Here is a 15610-nt window from a genome sequence, read left to right on the forward strand (position 1 = left end):
ATAAACCAGTGCAAAACTAAATAATTCTTAAGAAAATTCGATATCAATAAATTATAAATCAATCCGTAGAAAAATCAAAGATAATATTCTAACCAAAATCATTTAAAATAAATTTGTAAGTTTTTTCTTTATAGCCTCTGAATTTTACTCAACATGAGAATGAGAGACATACTTAATTTCATAACAAATATTAAATCATTCGGTTTTAAGTATTAGAGTATAACATCTTGGTATAAATAGATTTTGAAAGTTCAATAACTGACACGTCAGTTTTCATTTCCACGTTGTACGTTTAATAACAACAAATGCGTGAGTTAGATTACTAATCAGAAGTTAGAAGTGTAGAAGACTAGCTTTATACAGCACTTTATGGTGCGTAGCACCTCAAAACTCTTACCTTTCGGGAACCTTTCAAAAAGTCACTTCCGTTATATTATAACATAAAATGAGTTATCATAGTGTTTCACAGTGCCTGAAAACAGGACGTAACCATGTTACTCATTCTCCTGCACAACCCTTGTTAAACTGATAGCGTGATGAGCATGCAAAAGAAAGATGATCCTTGAAGCATACGATAACAGATTGCATGACAAAAAGTATGTGTCTCAATAGAAAGCAAAATTTGTCAGGTTTCCTTCCTTTGTTTCTTTCACTATTATTCAATCCTTTGGCTTCCATGCTTGAGCAATACAAACACAATTCTCTGAGTGCGTGGCACAGCTTCGTATCTTCATGATTGCTCATTGTTCATGCCCATAAGGAACATGTAACTTCCTCATTTTATTTATTATTGCTTTTGTTTTCTTCTCATTTGTTCACTTTCATTTCCCTATAAAAACCCTCCTTTCTTCCCTTCCCTTCCCATCTTCCATTCACTTGATTGATTCCAAACACAAACATGGCAATGAAGAAGCTCTTGTGGGTTGTTCTGTCCCTTTCTTTGGTTCTTGGAGTGGCCAATAGCTTTGATTTTCATGAGAAGGATTTGGCGTCTGAGGAAAGCTTGTGGGACTTGTACGAGAGATGGAGGAGTCACCACACGGTTTCGCGAAGCCTCGGTGAGAAGCATAAACGGTTTAACGTGTTCAAAGCGAATGTGATGCATGTCCATAACACTAACAAGATGGATAAGCCTTACAAGCTGAAACTGAACAAGTTCGCTGACATGACCAACCATGAATTCAGGAGTACCTATGCAGGCTCAAAGGTTAATCACCACAGAATGTTCCGAGGCACGCCACATGGTAACGGCACCTTCATGTACGAGAATGTTGGTAGTGTTCCTGCTTCGGTGGATTGGAGGAAGAAAGGTGCTGTCACTGATGTGAAAGATCAGGGCAAATGTGGTAAGCTTAATGATCACTACTCACTAATCATACAGCTCAATTAGCTTGTATGATCTATATAGTTGAATTCATCGAATAACATTTTATGTCCTCACAGAGGCTATATAGCTTCTAGTAACATTGTTTCTTGTAAGCCTCAATTTATGCAAAATATCTTTCGATTAATGTCTCGTGCAGGTAGCTGTTGGGCATTTTCAACTGTTGTAGCTGTTGAAGGTATTAATCAAATCAAGACAAATAAGCTGGTGACTTTGTCTGAACAAGAGTTGGTGGACTGTGACACGGAAGAAAACCAAGGATGCAATGGTGGATTAATGGAATCTGCTTTTGAGTTCATCAAGCAGAAGGGAGGCATAACAACGGAAAGCAATTACCCTTACACAGCACAAGAAGGAACTTGTGATAAATCAAAGGTGCAAGTCTGGCCAAACTTTTCTTTTATTGAAACCACTATAATTGACAGATAGCTTGAGAAACCTAAAATGCCAAAAATCTTTCATGTGGTAGGTGAATGACCTAGCTGTGTCAATTGATGGACATGAGAATGTCCCTGCTAACGATGAAGATGCATTGCTCAAAGCTGTCGCCAACCAACCTGTTTCTGTAGCAATTGATGCTGGGGGATCTGATTTCCAATTCTACTCTGAGGTAAATACCTAATTTGCATTTGTTCGATGTAATTTTTCTTTTTCCAAAATTTGTTAGAAGAAAAACATTAGTTATCACCAAACATGTTCCGGTATGTTGCTCTAGTTGCTGTCAACATTGAACCAAAAATATATATCCTAATTTTATATATAAATATTACAGGGAGTGTTTACCGGTGATTGTAGCACGGATCTAAACCATGGTGTAGCGATAGTGGGGTATGGAACAACGGTTGATGGGACTAATTACTGGATAGTGAGAAACTCTTGGGGAGCAGAATGGGGAGAACATGGTTACATCAGAATGCAAAGGAACATATCTAAAAAGGAGGGACTTTGTGGCATAGCCATGATGCCTTCATACCCAATCAAAAATTCCTCTGATAATCCAACAGTATCTTTCTCATCTTCCAAAGATGAACTTTGAAAAAGTCTCTCACAAAATCAAACTCTCATATGCCTTAGTTGTTGCTTTTAACTTTTATCTAAGATTGTATGCCAATGTATCAAACAGAAATAAATGTTTTAATTTGATTTGAGTTCCTAGCAGTTTCTCATGTACACCCTCTCATATTGCCAAGAGTTGAATGCAAAGATATAGCTTTAAAGCATTTATATAAATAGCAACTGATGACCTTGAAGATACAGCATGGCATTTTATTTTTGGATATACTATTTTATTGGAACACATAAGATAAGTGATAGAAGAGGATTCATCCATGATCAGCCATAGCACCTGATGGGATCAGTGCAACCTTTTTGTGCAGACTGTTTGTTGCTTTCACCTTTTCCTCCACCCTTCTCCAGATATTGTTGATGGTACTCCTCTGCTTTGTAAAACCTCTTAGCTGGAACAATTTCTGTCACAATCTTCTCCTTCAACTCCAATTGTTTTGCTTCTTTCGATTCCTGTGCTAAACGAGCCTGCTCTTCGTTGTAGTAGTATATTCCTGATCTATACTGTGCACCCACATCATTGCCCTGACATTTATTCACACATGAGTAAACAACCAAGAAGAACATAACATACTATTATCATAAATTATATAATTAAAAAAATAGAACTTAAAATTCATTAGTCGCATGTTCATATTGGAGTAATTTACGTACCTGGCGGTTAACGGAAGTTGGGTCGTGTCGAGCCCAAAAGAGAGCAAGCAGATCCGTGTAGGGGCAAACCTTCGGGTCGAACTGAACCCGAACCACTTCAACGTGGTTAGTGGTTCCGGTGCAGACCAGTTTGTAATCTGGATCCGGGGTGTGGCCCTGAGTATATCCGACCTCGGTCTTCACCACTCCAACAATTCGCTGAAAGGCCAACTCCGCTCCCCAGAAACAACCCGATCCGAACTCAGCGAACTGGAGATCCGGAGTATCCGGAGTATCCAAATCCGGGTCAAGAGCAGGGTTGTTGTGACCCTCGTAGCCTCCGGTAGCAGCCATTTTAGTTCAGTTCACTTCACCGCTGGTTTCACAGGCCTTAACTTAACTTAAAAGTTAAGAAGATGGAGCAAAAACGAATCTTACTTCATTGGTTTTGATAAGGACAGAAACTCAGCAATGAAATGAAACGGTTCTTTTGGTGACAAGGAACCGGATAGGATTGAAAATGAAACTAGACTATAAATTTGGGTGGGTGCATCATGACATTGATTGAGGGCATAAAAAATATTTATTACACATTCAATTCTATTATTCTGTGTCTCTTTCCCACATTCACAATTTTCTATATTTGTTTGTTGCTAACATTTAAATGCTAAATTTTGGTATTGTATGGACTGTTTGCATGCTGGACACGTAAGTTTTCGTCACTAGTTTCTTTTTCATATTACTTTCCATTTTTCCAAAGGATGGACGCCGATTGTGCACTCATTTTTTAGATTACCATACAAAATAATGTTAAATATTTTTAATAATTACTAAAATGAAAAATATTATCAAAATTTATATGTATTAATGCACATAAAGAAACAGCTGTAAAATAATTTTTAAACTTAAGTTTTAAATACTTATTAAATTTAAATATTTTAATGATTTTTTATTGAAAAATCTTGTTCTAATTACTCAGAACATTTTTATCTTTATTTAAATAGCTTCTCAGTTATTTTTTCTTGTTAACCAAAGGAGACGAGAGTTCCTTTTGTTTTCAAGTCCATAACTTATTTACTAATTCATTCTTTCTCACCAATTTTTATTTTAACTTTTTAATTAACTTAGTTATTCTCTTTCCAAAGATAAATTGATTATTGAGTTAAAAAATTTAATAAAAAACTAAAATATAAAAAAACTAAAATATAAAAAATCTATATTTATATATAAAGAGAATATATATATATATATATATATATATATATATATATATATAAAGGATATTTATGTTATTGTACATAATTTTTATTCATATTTTATCTTTTATAATATAATTATTAATTAATTTTAAAAGGAATATAATTATTAATTTATTTTTCATCAATAATCACTATTTTAAAATATTTTGAATAACTTCAATCTATTAGCAATAATATTGAATAATAAGTTAATTTAAAAATAAAATAAAAATTAAATATTGATCGTAGCCAAAATATAAGTCTAATTTTTTATGATGTTATAATTACATAATTGGGACACAAAATTTTCCATCAAAATAACTTCTATTTATTGTTGATAGTTTCTTAACTATAATAGAAACAACTTGATATTTACCGTAAATCTACATTATTATTTGTTGAATTTTAATCTTGTAGGTGAAAATAAATCTATATTCCTTTATTATAACAGAAAATAATATAACTAAATATTTTAGTATACTTATTATTACAATTAAAAGCAATCATCATTTTAAAAAAAGTAAAAGTGTAAGAAGATATATATATATATATATATATATATATATATATATATATATATATATAAAATAGATATAAAAAAAATATTTCATAAATTATTATAGTTGTATAATAAAAGTATTTTGGTATAATTAAGGATTTGGTATCCAACTTTTTGGTTAAGTTTAATTTCGTACCCATACTTTTGGTTTATTCAATTTAGTACCCCAATTATTTAAAAAGATTCAATTTGGTACTCTCCGTTAAGTTGGAGTTAACACCGTGTCCGTACATGACACGTGTCAAGTCGTGGATTTTTTTTTAATTTAAAAAAAAAAAATTAATTTAATTTTTTTTCAAAAAATTTAAAAACGGTCACGTGTCAGTTTAATCGTGCCATGTGGCAACTTACAATCATGGCACATGGTAGTGGTAATATTTATATTCAATTATACCTCTATTTAAATGTTTGGTTCAATTTAGTACTCCAATTAAAATTAAAAAAAAAAATAAATTAGTTTTTTAAAAAAAAAATTCCATGGGTTGACACATGTCTTGTATGGACACGGTGTTAACTCCAACTTAACGGAGTATAAATTGAACCATCCAACGATAAATTTTCTTAAGTTTGGAGAATTAAAAAGTTTGTTAAACAAAGTTTTAAAAAAAATGTTTTCTTCCTATTCTTTAAAATCAGTAATTTTGATTTAAGCTGTGTAATTCGAGACGTTGATGTTTCACTCTTGAATGAATATTCTCTTATCATTATAGTTGATTCGGTATTAGAAGATTAAACAGAATAATGTATTTAAATTTAAAATGAATTTAAAATAAACATGTACATTTAGTTCCACAATAGATATCATGTAAATCAAATATCATATTATTAATATGATATTAATATCTTAGTATTCATACTGTTTTTAATGTAACGTCTAATTTAAATAATGACGTAATTAAATGAAACATCGCGCAATATAATAATAAGAGCAAAGTTGCAGAATATAAATATCATTCCTTATAATAAATCTCTGATACTTATAGAAACGTCTAAGGTACACCACGATGTCATTGACTAAGCAAGATAAAAGTTAAACAATACTTAAAATAAATGCTCCAAGAGCAAGGCAATACATGGCTACAACCTTAAAAGATAACTCGGAAAGATGGGATTTGACCCAAGACGAACTAAGCAGCGAAATCTCCATCACCCTAATGACCACGAGGAGTTCTCGCATCTGCTCACATCAATAAATTGATGATCATCGCAAAAGGAGAAAGCCACACACGGAACATACAAACAAGTACAAATGGTAAGCTAGAGTGGAAAAACGTTTTATCATATAATTGCATGCAATTTCATAGCCAAAGATACCTACATCAACAAATCATGTGATGAATTGCAAACAAGACACGATTATCCGGATACATATAATTAGTTAGATTCCCCGGATGCTTGCATTTGTGGTGGCCTCTACAGCTCTTCAAAGCCAATTGCCAATGGGTTTCACCCTACCACTCACAAGGTTAACCTTTAAACATCTAAGGCCATTATCTTGCCAAAGACTAGGGCCTCCTACTACTCTCACCACTTGAGTCAGTACGTTCTACGTGAGACTAACTGACTCTTTAAAGTGTCAGGATACAATGCTTACTTAAATCCTTACTAAATTATATAATGAGGCACCACCATGAACTTCGTGGAATTACGTCCTAAGCATGAGGCACCACCATGAGCTCCCACTAACAGGGGACATGGAATTACGTCTTGACCATGAGGCACTACCACGCAACCATCGTGGAATTACGTCCTGACCAATGAGGCACCACCATGAGATCTCACCTAGAGATTCATGGAATTACGTCCTTACCATGAGGCACCACCACGAAACTTTCGTAGAATTACGTCCTGACCATACCAAAATCATGTCTCACTAACCAAGTATGAAATTATCACGCATACCAATCTCATTCCAAGAGATCTTTTGCTCAAGCTACAGGTCCTCTCTTAGAAGAAACTGCCAATAGAGAGCTCTACAAGATTCGCGAGTTCTCGCTTAGGTAAGTCCTCCTCGCTTGAGCGAGACCACTCCTCGCTCTAAGGGACGATCCCTCGCCTGAGCTACGTCCACGTGAAACTCATACAGTCTCTCACGAGTTCTCGCTTAGGTGAGCCTCTCGCTTAGGGAGACAGTACCTCGCTCAAAACGAAAGCTATCCGCCTGAGCGAGAGCTCGAACAGGAACTAGGGTGAGGTTTTGCCATTCTCTCCTAGGCGAGGCAAGCTCGCTTGGTTGAGTAGCAGATCTCGCCACTGTTCTCACCTGCATCAGCCATACATCCTGACCCAACCAACATAATAAGGCATTCCATACAACCACAGTAGCATACAATCAATATCCACACGAAGTAAGCCAAAAATAGACCAACATTCATAAAGGTACGAGGAACTCTAGCTTCCCTTACTTAGAACAGGCTAGTAAGGGACACCAACACTTAAAAAGCTGAGCAATATAGTTCCAAGAGCAGGTTCGTGAGCTGAAAGAATAGTGAAACAGATTAAGCACGTGATTACTAAGGTGAATCCTAACTGGACCACAAAAAACAAACCAGAGAAGAAAGGTATGAGTTGGGGACCAACTTACGTGGAGGGAAAACAGAGTTGAACTAGCTTGCCACGGAGTAGAGGCAAACCCTAACAGAGCACTGTTGTTGTAGTTCTAAGAGAAGGTGAGAGTTTTTTTTCTGAAAAGTGAAGTGAATGAGATGGTTAGGGCGGGTTTAGGGGTTTGGACACCCTATGAGTCTGCCTTAGGCCCAACTGATTAGGGTAGGCCCTTTAAAACTAGGGCAGAATTAAAGTAGGCCTTACATTCTCCCCAACAAGAAAATTTTTGACCTCAAAAATGAAGACTTACCAGGAAAACAGATGCGGATATGACTTCCTGATATCCTCCTCTAACTCCCAAGTAGAGTTACTTGCTCTCCGGTCTCAGATGACTTTGACAAGACTGATTGGTTTTCCCTGACGTTCCTCAACTCGACTATCCTATAAAGTAATGGGTGGCACTTCCATAGTGAGATCCTCCCTAATTTGTACATCCTCTACTTCTAACACATGAGACAGATTAAATACATACTTCCTCAATTGCGACACATGGAACACCAGATGGAGGTTTGCCAACTGAGGAGGCAAAACAATCTCATAAGCCATAGGCCCAATCCTGCTCGAGATCTGGTAAGGGCCAAGGAACTTAGGAGAAAGCTTCCTTGATCGGAGAGCCCTTCCCACACCGATGGTTCGGGTCACCCTTAAGAACACGTGATCTCCAACCGCGAATTCCAAATGTCTCCTCCAGCGGTCCGCATAGGCCTTCTACCGACTCTGAGAGGCCTGTATTCTATCTCTTACCATTCTCACCTTCTCTGTAGTGTGTTCCAATAACTCTGGCCCAACAAGCAATGCTTCCCCATCTTGATACCAACAAAGAGGGGTCCTACACTTCTTACCATAAAGAGCTTCATATGGCACCATGCCAATGCTTGCATGGAAACTATTGTTGTAGGTGAATTCTATCAAAGGTAAGAATTCATCCCAAGCACCCAGATGATCCAACACACATGTCCTCAATAAGTCCTCAAGCGACTGAATCGTCCTTTCAAATTGACCATCGGTCTGGGGATGATAAGCTGAACTCATAGTTAGCTTGCTACCCAAAGCACTCTGTAACGTCTGCCAAAACCGTGAAGTAAACCGTGAATCTCTATCTGAAACTATACTCGACGACACCCCATGCAACCTCACTATTTCTTTAATGATCAACCGGGCCAACTTGGCCATAGACATCCTCAGGTTCATTGCCAAGAAATGAGCACTCCTAGTCAATAGGTCCACTATCACCCAAATCGTATCATGACCTCTAAAGGTTCGTGGCAAATGGGTCACAAAGTCCATAACTATGCTATCCCATTTCCACATCGACATGTCCAACAGCCGTAGAATTCCACCAGGTCTCTGGTGCTCTACCTTTGACTTTTAACATGTCAAACACGCTGATACAAACTCTGTCACATCCTTCTTCATACCTTGCCACCAAAAGGTCTCTTTGTAACATCCCGTCAGGATATATACATATATATATATATATATGTATATATATATATATGTATATATATATATATATATATATATGTATATATATACATATATATATCAGGCTCTGATAGCAGAGGGGATAACGAAGAGTAGAAGGGAAAAAATGTAAAGGATCACAAAGAGAAATAAGGCACTATTCGGAATAGTAAAGCAAGATAATGATGCAAAATAATTAATACGGAAATGTAAAAGAAGACTAGATTTACACGGCGATAGTCCGCACAATAATAGTCGGATGGAGAGGAGAAAAACATATAAATAAAATTAAACTGATTAACGGAAATAAAAGAAAACCAGAACGGCGGTAGTCCGCACTGAACTGGCTAGGGGGAGAGAGAGAAAAATAGGAAAAACATTGAAAACCTTTATTGTTCTGAGAAATACAAACAGATTTGGGAGAAAGGAAGAAAGAAAAAGCTTACAAACTCAGAGGCCTTCTCTCTAACTTCTCTCTCTAATGTTTGAGTAAATAAAAGGGTGTGTCACAACATGGTCGAGCACTCCTTTTATAACCATAAATTTTACTGTTTCAACAGTACCGATATCATGACTAGAACTGTGGCTACAGTGTCGATTATTAATCTTCTGCTAGATTGATTCCGAAACAGTCATCTTTATTTTGAAATATGTCATCTGAAGAGGCTACCGAAGCTGAAGAGCTTGGTAATGATTTCTTCGAGGAGGTTCCTTCATCATCTTTTAATAGCTTGAGAATATTCTGCAGATTTTCTGCAAAACTTTCTTTAGATTTTGAAGCTGCTAAGGCAGCAGTATTTTGTGCTTTCTGGTTGAGGAATTGAGAAGTTTCTAGATCTGCTAATTTCAGAAATTCTGAATTTGCTACAAACCATTTACGAACTTCTTCCGGACTTGCCTTAGAAGCATCAAATTGAACCCACCACTTTACATAGGAATTCCTTTGTAATATTGGTAGTCAGTTTGGATGTTCTTTGTTTCCGAACTTATATTGCCATGAGAATACCCATGCTAAGGAAAATTCGGAGTAGAACTTCAAATCTGCAGGAGTCATTGAATCCTGGTCGTATTTGGTTTTAAAAAATTTAAATCCTTCTTTTCCTGGGGATGGAAGGATTTCTTCAATTGGTCCACAAAAGTCCCACCATTGGAGGAACCAATTTGGAAAATTATACTTGTTATTTCTTTTGAAATAAAATAGCCATGAATGGCGATAGGTTTTATTTTGATACTAGAACACCCTGGACCAAGCATCAATATAATCCCAATAGTTATACCCAATGGGGCAAAATTTTCAGAAATTTTTTTAAAAACATTTGGGTTTTTTTGCCATATTGGCTAGGAGTTAAAACCTTTAAAATTTGAAATGTTGAATGAGTAAAATTTGAGGAATCTTTTGGATCCCTTTAATGTTTGATTGCTACAAAATCTGTATCAACCAAAACAAACTCATAAAATTGTCTAGTTTTATTGCAAGCTGATGGTCTAAAATGAAAACCTTCAGGAAAAATTTTGGCAGTTATTTTGTTTGGGTTGTTATCCCAATACTTTGGTTCCAATTGGACAATTGATGAAAACTTGTTTTTTTCTATATAATGTGTTTGATCTTTTGAAACAGGTTTTTGGGTTGATTGGGTTTGGAGTTCTTGACTCATTCTTGGGTTGTAGATTGTTTTGTGGTTTTTTAGGTTTTTAATAAGGAGAGCTAAGTCAAGATTCTCTCCTTCTTGTTCTTCATCTAAGACAATGTCTGCCCAAGTTTTCTTGGGAAGTGTAGTTAGTCCTTGATCTTGAAGAGCTAACAACGTTTGGATTGGGATGGATAATCTAGTTTGGTTTGTTTGGCTGTTTGGTTGGAAGAGGTTGGTTGGGTTGATGACGCAATGACTTCTTTTGATTTTTTCTAGATTGATGACCCAGATTGGGTTGATGACCCAATTTGTTTTGGGGTCTGTGACCCTGATGATTTATTTGGGCCAGATATGGCTAGTTTTATACCTCGGCTTCTTGCCGAAGCTAATACTGCCTTTTTAGGCATGTTCGTCAGCTACCTTTTCCCTGCAAGTATTCACGAGTGAGGTAATCAGGGAGAGAATTCGAGGTGCCTCTGAGATATTCTATTTCAAAATCAAAAACATTTAAAATTGCTTGCCATCTTGCAAAAATTTGTTTTGATGCTAAGTTTTTAACATCTTTTTGTAAAATGTCTTTTGCAGATTTACAATCGACACGAATTAAAAAATTTTGGTTAAGCAAATCAAATTGAAATTTTGAAACACAAAGAACAATTGCTAAAATTTCTTTATTAACAGTCGAATAATTCTGCTGTGCAGGATTTCAATGTTTAGAAGTATAAGCAATTACTTGTTCTTTTTGATCAATTCTTTGTTTAAGAATACCTCCATATCCTAAATCAGAAGCATCTGATTCAACAATTTTGAAAGCTTGGGGAATTGGTAAATAAAGACAAGGTAGTTCTTTGACCAAGGTTTTGACTTTTCGAACAGCTTGAGTATGTTCAACTGTCCAAGAAGGAGGAGCTTTCTTAAGACGCTCATGCAAAGGTTTGATTATGTTATTGAGATTTGGAATAAAATCCCCTACATAATTAAGACAGCCCAAGAACCTTTGGAGTTGGGTTTTATCAATTATTTGATCTGGAAATTTATCTGCAAATTCTATTGCCCTATCAATAGGAATAATTTTTCCTTGGAAAATCATGTGACCAAGAAAACGAATCTTTGTTTGGAAAAAGGTTATTCTTTGATTTAGATACAGCTAAGCCATTCTGTTGAATAATGTTAATAAAGATATTAACATGCTTAAAATGCTGATCTATGGATTGAGAAAATATTAACACATCATCAATGTAAACAATTGTGAAATTGGAATACGAATTGAAGATATCATTCATTATTTTTTGAATTCAGATGGTGCATTTTAAAGTCCAAATGGCATAACATTCCACTCGTATTGCCCAAAAGGAACAGTAAATGTAGTTTTGTATCAATCTTTTTCTTGGATCTATATTTGCCAAAATCCAGACTTCATGTCAAATATAGAAAAGATTTTAGCAGAATGGAGCCTATTAAGAAGATCTTTTTTGTTTGGAATAGGATATCTAATCCATTTTAGGGCTTGATTTAGGGGTTTATAGTTAATAACTAACCTTGGAGTACCCCTTTCTTGTTCAGCTTGTTTGTTAACATAAAAAGCTGCACAGGACCAAGGGCTCTTGCTTGGTCTTATGATTTTTATATTTAAAAGATCTTTGATCTCTATTTGACAATGGAGAAGAAGTTCTTCATTCATTTGAATTGGTCTAGCTTTAGTTGGTATTTGAGTGTCTCTGAAATCTTGTTCATAGGGTAAGTCAACTATATGTTTTTTCCTAGACCAAAAGTTATTTGGTAGGTCAGAACAAATGGTTGACTCAATTGAATGGAGCACTCTTTTGATTTTTTGTTGAATTTGGGCCAAGCTTAATTGGGAATCAATATTTTTAAAAGAAATTTCTTCTTTTAAAAAATTAATTTGATTTGATTTTTGTTGAATAAGATTGATTTGTTTGGTGATAGGTTTTCTAATAAATCTAAATATTATAGATTTACCATTATGCTTGGTCGAGATTCCTTCTTCAGATATCTCTAAAGGGAACAATGCTTTAATAAAGGGTGTGCCTAAAATAACTTCATTTTTGAGGTCTTTGACTAACAAAAATGGGGTTTCTATTCGATAATCTTGGTTTTCTATAATTGCACTAGATAGTTTGTATTTGATTTGCAATTTAGAACCATTAGCTGTGCTAAGTCTTTTAGATGTTTTTTCAAAGTACCTAGTGGGGATTAATCCTTCTAGGATACAATTTGAATCTGCACCTGTGTCAAACAGAGCAATAGTTTCTAAGACAAAGTCTTCAACTATTATCTTAATATTGATGAAGAATGTTTGTATTGTCAAACGACTAATAAGTCCCAGAAAGTCTCCAAATTCTTCTTTGTTTTCTAATTCTATTTCAGGAATTTCTTCTTGATCAGAATTTTCCTCTAAATTGGATAATATTGCATTGTAAATTGTTTGTTGTTCTTTGATTTCTTTGATCTCCTTTTTGATATTGTGGATTTCCTTCTGGAGATCCTGAATGGTTACTGGTTTAGAGGCAGATTTTTCTAACCTTTTGAAAATAGGTTTAAGATCATATCTATTTGTGACTAGTAAGTTCTTCCTAGAAGTTTGTTCTAGGGTTTGTTTGAGCTTATTCAAATAAGTTCTTTTTTCATTGGGATTCGGAATGGAATTAATTACTTCAAATAAAAGATCTTGCTCTTTTGTTAAAACATTCACAGTTGGAATGTTATCATTGTGAGAGGATGATTCTTGTTCATCCTTTTGAATTTCATTGAGATTTTTTTAAGAGAGTTCTGGATCAGATTCTTCTTCCGAAGTTTCAACTAGAAGATTGTTGATCTTTTCTTCCAATTCTGGTTCTAGATTGAGATTGCTTAATTTTCTTTCGAGTCTGTAGTATTTACTGGTATGACCTGGTTTCCTACAATTTTAGCAAATAATGCTTTTTGTTGTTGGTGGTCTAGTTTGTGTTTTGCTTTCTTTAGATTGAAATGGTTTCCTAGACCTACAAAATTTTGGTTTACTATTCTTAGGTCTGGTACTTGGAAATTGTTCTTGTTTGACAACTTTCCTAGTTTTCTTTGTTGAGCATCCTGGTATACCAAACTGTTCACAAAACGTTTCGAGTTCTTTTCTACTTTGAGATTTTTCCTTAGCAAGTTGTCTTTGGAGTTTATCATTTTGACAAATTTCTAAGGTTGTTTTTTGCACATAAGAGATAAGTTGACCATAAGTCAAATGGTCGTAAGGAATGATATTATCAGGGGTTAAACTTCTGATTTTTTTCCCTGACCTTATCTCCTAATGATCTAGGAAGTCCTGCTAAGAATTTTTCTTTCCAGAAAGGTTGTTGACTATCTTCCCTAGTGTAAATTCTTGTAAGGAAAGTGTCCTTGTACCATTTGAAATCTCCTAAGGTTTTACACCTGAGATTTGATAATAATTCAGCAGACCTATCTTTTCATAAAGATGGATCTCCTATGAAGTATTGGGCTATTGTAAAAACTAGAGTGTTGACAGCATCTAGGATGGTTTCACCATTATTATAAATTGGATCGCTATTATCATCTATTTTGACAGCTAAAAAGATATCAAACTTTTGGGCTTCAGTAAGATATTGATCCTACCAACCTTTTTATTGGCCGGTAAAACCAGATACTATAATACTGGCTATGGCTTCTTCTGTGGAATCATGGGCTGTTTGGTAGGCCGTACAAACCATGGTCATGTGTTGTAACATTTGCATGATATTGTACTCAGATTCGCCATCAATGTTCCATTCATAAACATTGTTGGCGTTGAATCCATTTGTTTTTGTGCTTGTATCTTCCATAGTAAGATCCAAGGCTGTTGGTTTAGTTAAACTTTTCCATTGCTTGTTTGTAGTGACCAAGATTGGATTGATTTGTGAAGGAGTATTGGGTTCAGATTCATTATCTGAGCTTTGTTCTAGGACGGCTATGGTTTTTGTAGGTTGTCTAATTTTGAGTTTTGAAGAAGTTTCTTCGATGGGTTAAGGAGTATCTGGAACAACCGTCGTTAATAAATTATTAATTTTATTTAATAATTCACCATGATTTTGTTCAGAAGTGGCTTTAGCTTTTAATAGGTTTTGTTTAGCCTTCTGAATTATTTTGAAAGGTTTGAACAAAGGTTTTTCTAATTGTTTTGAGGTATATGCTTGCCCTGAAGAACTACCTATTTTCAGAAGTTCAGTTTTTGGAGAGATTCTTTTTTCTCCTAAAACTTGAAGATATTTGTTTGTATAATTGGCTTGTTCCATAAGGCTTTTGATATCCTTTGAAGAAAGTTCTTCATTTAAGTCTTTGGTTTTAAAGGGTGCAGCTATTACTGGATTTCCCTTATCATCCCTAAGGTTAGGTTGGTATTGTGTTTTTGGAGGTAGTTCGGTTTGAACCTTTTCTCCATCTTTGAGATGCCATATCGTGATGACATTAGTGGTTTTGAAATCTATGATTTCTTCTTGGAAAGGATATTTTATATCGTTTTTTATGGTATAAGCATGAAACCAATCAAAAAATGGGATATTTAGTTTTACCTTTTCAAGAAAATTGTAATAGATTTCTTGAATAATAACCCTTTTAGGATTTTGGTAATTTTTAAAAAACCAATTTCTTTGAGGTTGTAATTCCTTCGAATAAAAATTATTTCGAAGTGACTCTTTATCAATAATGAACTTAGATTGTATCATAAGGTTCATTAAAAGAAGAATAGGTTGGAGATTGAATAGATCTATGATCTTCATCTTCATTTTGTTGGTAAACGGGCCTAAGTATGGAATTAATTGTTTCTATACCTTGGAGATTGGCTTCAGGAGTAATTATTCTAGAAGAACTACCCCGATAAGTATGTTGTGAGGCTGTTGAGAAGGATCTCCTAGCAAAATTGTATTCTGATCTAGCAGCCTCAGATCTGGAGGAAAAGGAATTTCTTCTGTCAAAGATGAATTCTACTTTTCTTGTCTCAGTTTGTCTTATTTCCTGAAGTTCAAGGGTATGCCTTGGAGCACTA

General features: G+C 34.9%; 2 protein-coding genes across 2 annotated transcripts; one reads left to right on the plus strand and one right to left on the minus strand.

Moving 5' to 3' along the window:
- Positions 1–850: 850 nt before the first annotated feature.
- On the plus strand, positions 851–2532 carry LOC114163161 (vignain). Its single transcript, XM_028047294.1, has 4 exons — positions 851–1346; positions 1524–1759; positions 1854–1994; positions 2157–2532. Exons 1-4 carry the CDS (start codon positions 899–901, stop codon positions 2418–2420), a joined length of 1089 nt encoding a protein of 362 aa, XP_027903095.1. The 5' UTR covers positions 851–898; the 3' UTR covers positions 2421–2532.
- Positions 2533–2576: 44 nt separating this feature from the next.
- Positions 2577–3598, minus strand: LOC114163162 (peptide methionine sulfoxide reductase-like). The gene is made up of 2 exons (XM_028047295.1): positions 3104–3598; positions 2577–2974 (listed from the first exon to the last, which is right to left on the minus strand). Exons 1-2 carry the CDS (start codon positions 3434–3436, stop codon positions 2717–2719), a joined length of 591 nt encoding a protein of 196 aa, XP_027903096.1. The 5' UTR covers positions 3437–3598; the 3' UTR covers positions 2577–2716.
- Between the last annotated feature and the right edge of the window lie 12012 nt (positions 3599–15610).

This window comes from Vigna unguiculata, chromosome 9 (assembly GCF_004118075.2).
Source record: "Vigna unguiculata cultivar IT97K-499-35 chromosome 9, ASM411807v1, whole genome shotgun sequence".
Classification (NCBI taxonomy): domain Eukaryota; kingdom Viridiplantae; phylum Streptophyta; class Magnoliopsida; order Fabales; family Fabaceae; genus Vigna; species Vigna unguiculata.